At 50.6% G+C, this 4,414-nt stretch overlaps 1 protein-coding gene across 1 annotated transcript in view; it reads right to left on the bottom strand.

Moving 5' to 3' along the window:
• GPX7 (glutathione peroxidase 7) overlaps nucleotides 1–201 on the bottom strand; it is an 8,476-nt gene extending 8,275 nt beyond the window's left edge. The window contains exon 1 of the mRNA XM_008067557.2: nucleotides 32–201. Coding sequence (XP_008065748.1) covers nucleotides 32–166 — 135 coding nt within the window. The 5' untranslated portion in view covers nucleotides 167–201. The remainder of the gene's footprint in view (nucleotides 1–31) is intronic.
• Nucleotides 202–4,414: the final 4,213 nt, after the last annotated feature.

The following is a 4,414-nucleotide window of genomic DNA, read 5'->3' as shown; positions in this document are numbered from 1 at the left end:
GCCGCCGAGGGCGCGGCGGCCACTCACTCACCGAGCCGCGGTACTTCTCCAGCGACACCAACTTGCCCCGGATGTTGACCGCCTGGAAGTCGTAGAAGTCCGGCTCCCGCTGCGCGCAGGCCGCGGCCCACAGGAGCAGCCACGCCGCCGCCCCGGCCGCCACCATGACTCGCTCCCGAGGTGGCGGCGATCGAAGGGAAGACCAGCCGGGGGGGGGGGGACCGGCGCGGGGGGCGGGAGGGGGCGGCCCCGGCGCGCACGGGCCGCGAGGCAGGACGCGCCCCCTTCTCGCTCTCCTCCGCCGGCGGTGGCGCGTCCGAGGGCCTGCGCTGGACCTCAGTTTCCCCATCTGCACTGCGGGAACGCTGGCCTCGGCCTCCCTTTCCCCCCGCCCGCCGGTCCCTGAGCCCAGAGTCATTGTTCACGGGATTCTGACCACTGAGACTGTTACGCGGGGAAGGGGCGCAGCTCTCGGCGTGGGGCGATGGGTTGGTGGCGACGACCCGGCTCTTGCGTTCAAGTTTGCGAAGGGTTCTCAGACACCCAAAGTAGCACGACCAGCGAGTAGCTTTATTGAGCAAAGCCGAGTCCCATCTCAAGAGGGGAGAGTGGGCAGAAACAGCCTACGGGAGCTGCTGCTTCTGCCGCTATTGTTGAGTTTTTGTTTGTTTGTTATTTTTTTGAGTCGGAGTCTCACTCGGTCGCCCAGACTGGAGCGCAGTGGCACGCTCGAGGCCACCGCAGCCTCGACCTGCTGGGCTCCGGCGATCCTTCCGCCTCAGCCTTCCAAGTAGCCGGAACTACCGGCGCGCGCTACCACGCCCGGCTCATTTTTCATGTATTGTAGAGCCGAGGTCTCGCCAAGTTGCCCGTGCGGGGCTCGAACCGCGGGCTCAGGCAATCCACTCGCCTCGGCCTCCCAAAGTGCTGGGATGTTGAGCTTTAACTTTTATTCTTAGAGGTACTGAGGGGCGCTTTCTGGGGTGGTCTTTTCCTAGAAATGGGTGGTCTTTTAGGCTGAATTATTGTTACTTCTCACATCGGTGGGGGAAGTTTTATACCTTATAGGGTCAAACCGATACTGTCAATGGTCTTAGGTGTATAATGGAAGTGGAAGGCTCTCCTAGGGTAATTTTATGCTAATAGTGCTATAATGAAAATAAAAGTAGATGATTATTTTGCAACAACTCTGGTTATTGATGCATATGCTCCAGGTGGTTTCTAAGTCCGTTCCTGTTTTGGTGGTCCACTCCCGACTCAAGCATCCTGGATAGAGGGTACTACTGTGCTGCAGGTCTATCTGATAAGAGTCTAGCCCTTGGGTAGGTGTGAAGTTTTATATGGCTAGGCTGCTTTGCTTGTGTACGTGATTTTGTAACAGCTGCTGTTGACATCAATAAGCTTGGAAGTTTTCTACAGCCCTAAAGGTTTCCTAGTCTAACCTGTCTACTCTATCAAGACCAAAATTCCTTTCAGAAAGGTTCCCTCTTGTTACAGGATGCAGCGTCTTGGTAGGGAAAGAGGGAGGCAAAAAGCTGGGTCTGAGAACCCAGCTTGTCGTTCACTACTCCGGGCCTCAGTTTCTTCACCTATTTAGTGGAGCTAGCCTCCCTTCCTGATCTACCTAGTCACTACAGAATGGGAGTGATAGAAAAATGGATGTGAGGGTGGGGTGTGGTGGCACATGCCTGTAGTCCCAGCTACTTGGGAGATTGAGAGAGGAGGATTGCTTGAACCCAGGAGTTTGAGACTAGCATGGGTGATATAGCCAGACCCTGTCTCCAAAAAGAGAGAGAGAGAGAGAAAAATGGATGTGAATACGTTGACATTTGGCTAGTGCCTACAAACCTTGGGTAAATTAATGTTCCCCGAAAGTGACAGCTGGGAGGAGGGGAAGAGGGCCTATTACAGATTGGGTTTCTGGGAAGCAGATTCTGAGATGGAGATTGGAGTGCAAGATGTTTTGGGGTCAACACTTGTGGAAGAGAAGGGCGGGAACAGGACTTGCAGAAAGAGAAGTCGAGAGCTTCATGCTAGCCCATGGACAGTCTTGGCTGAACCAACAGGGACTCTGGAGCTAGAGTGACCCATCAGAATAACTAAGATGAGCTGGGAGTGGTGACTCACTCCTGTAATTCCAGCACTCCGAGAGGCCGAGGTGAGAGAATTGCCTGAGTTCAGGGGCTCGAGACCAGTCTGGGCAACTTGGTGAGACCTTGTCTCTACAGTAAATCAAAAAAATGTAGCCGGGCGTGGTGGCACATGCCTGTGGTTCCAGCTACTTGGAAGGCTGAGGCAGAAGGATCGCCTGAGCCCAGCAGGTGGAAGCTGCAGTGGCTGTGAGCATGCCACTGTACTTTAGTATGGGCGACAGAGTGAGACTCTAACTCAAAAAAAAAAAAAAAAAAAAGGAAGAGCTAAGATGGCCAGGTCTTTATACTATTGCCTTCATTAGGTCTTGAATATGGAGTCATCTGGGAAGGGGTGTGACCAAAGATGGCTTTATCTCTGGAAGGGCTGACAGTTAAAGGCTTAGTGTTGATAGCATTCCCAACAGCTGGTGTCCAAATCCTTCACTGATGGGGATCTGGGCAGCATGTGACAATGTCTCTCTTGTTCAGAAAACCCCTACTGAGACCACGAAGTGTCAGGCATCGGGCTGAATACTGACTTTATACCGGTCCTCCAGAAACTCACAGGCTGATGTTAGAGAAGATTTCATGCACCTGTAGTCCAGCTACAGGGACTAAGAGTAAGCACTCCTGCAGTTGATGTCGGGAGACCCTTAACCCAAGTGGAAGTGGAGCAACCTGTATAAATGTGTGTTATAGTACAATTCTGATGACTTTGTTACATTTATTTTTCTATAAAATATGTGAATTATAATAAAAGTTTTTTTGACTTGGAAAAAAAAAGAATAACCACTCCTGTGGTCATTCAACACACACCGTGGTCATTCAACAAACACTGTGGTCATTCAACAAACACTTCTGGAGCACCTGTCCTATGCTTGTTCTATGCCAGGTTTTACTTTAGGTGCCTTTTAGGCGGGGATGAACAAGACAGGTATGGTTCCTATCTAGGAAGAGACAGACATAAAATAATTCATAATTAGCTCTAAAATTATAACTGCAGTAGGTACCATCTAAACCAGCCTGGAGGGGGAGAGGCATGGGGCAAGAAAGACTTTCCAGAAAAAGGGAAATTTGAGCTGAGCTCTGAAGAATTAGTAGAAACCAGCTAGGTTGAAGCAAGGAGGCTAGTGCAAAGGTCCTGGAGCAGCAGGCTCAAGGGGAGAGAAAGCTGGTGCGCCGAGAAACAAAGGAGGCTGTTTGACTGGACAGAAAGAACAAAGGAGCCGGGCTCGGTGGCTCAGCCTGTAATCTCACGGCTTTGGGAGGCTGAGGTGAGTGGATTGCCTGAGCCCGCGGGTTCAAGACCCGCCTGGGCAACTTGGCGAGACCTCGTTTCTACAATCAATCAATCAATCAATCAATAAGCCGGGCAAGGTGGCGCATGCCTGTAGTTCCAGCTACTTGGAAGGCTGAGGCAGAAGGATCGTTGGAGCCCAGCAGGTCGAGGCTGTGGTGGCTGGGAGCGGCCACTGCACTCCAATCTGGGCAACAGAGTGAGACTCCAACTCAAAAAAATAATAATAATAAAAAAAAGAACAAAGGATGAGAGGAAAGGGTAGAGAGGCAGGCAAGAGTAAAACTGTTACAGACTGATCAGGTTCTCATGCCTGCTGCCCAGAAAAACCAAGACTGACAGCAACTGTTACAGTAGAGAAAGTTTAATACCACAAAGCAACTGAGCAAGGAGGACGGGAGACAGTTCTCGCATTTGTCTCCCCAAGAATTTTAGGCTATGGTTTTTTAAGGAATAATTTGATGGGCAGGGGGCTAGGAAACAGCCACTGCTGATTGGTTGAGGATGAAGTCATAGGGAGTGTCAAAATTGTCTTCATGAACAGAGTCTGTTTCTGGGAGGGAGGTCACAGGACTGGTGGAGCCAGCTCCTTGGTATGTGTCCAGGTGGGGCTGCGGGCCCATTGGTGTGCAAAGTCTGAAAAACATCTCAAATACCATTCTAAGGTTTTATAATAGCTGCTGTCTATAAGGCAATCTGCTACTGACCTCTGGGCAGTAAGCCATTATAGAGAAGATATGCAATAGGTGGGCTCCATTAAAGCTGCCCATGCTCTTTAGTCACCAAACTTTAGGTTGCCATCAAGGAGATCTGTGAGGTCTCAGGCTCGTGTTTAAGGCAAAATATGTTTATCAGCCTCAGGACAGATTCCCCATTCCCTATGGTTCAGAACAGAAGATAATTGCTTTATTTTGAAGTGGAAGCAAATTTAGAAACAACAGATTTGTTCATTTCTACCCAGAGCTGCAACTTTGCAGGGCTTGGG

This window comes from Carlito syrichta, unplaced genomic scaffold (genome assembly GCF_000164805.1).
Source record: "Carlito syrichta isolate Samal-C Ts95f unplaced genomic scaffold, Tarsius_syrichta-2.0.1 Scaffold309703, whole genome shotgun sequence".
Classification (NCBI taxonomy): domain Eukaryota; kingdom Metazoa; phylum Chordata; class Mammalia; order Primates; family Tarsiidae; genus Carlito; species Carlito syrichta.
The sequence above is the reverse complement of the archived record's forward strand: the minus strand, read 5'-3'. Positions and strand labels throughout refer to the sequence as shown.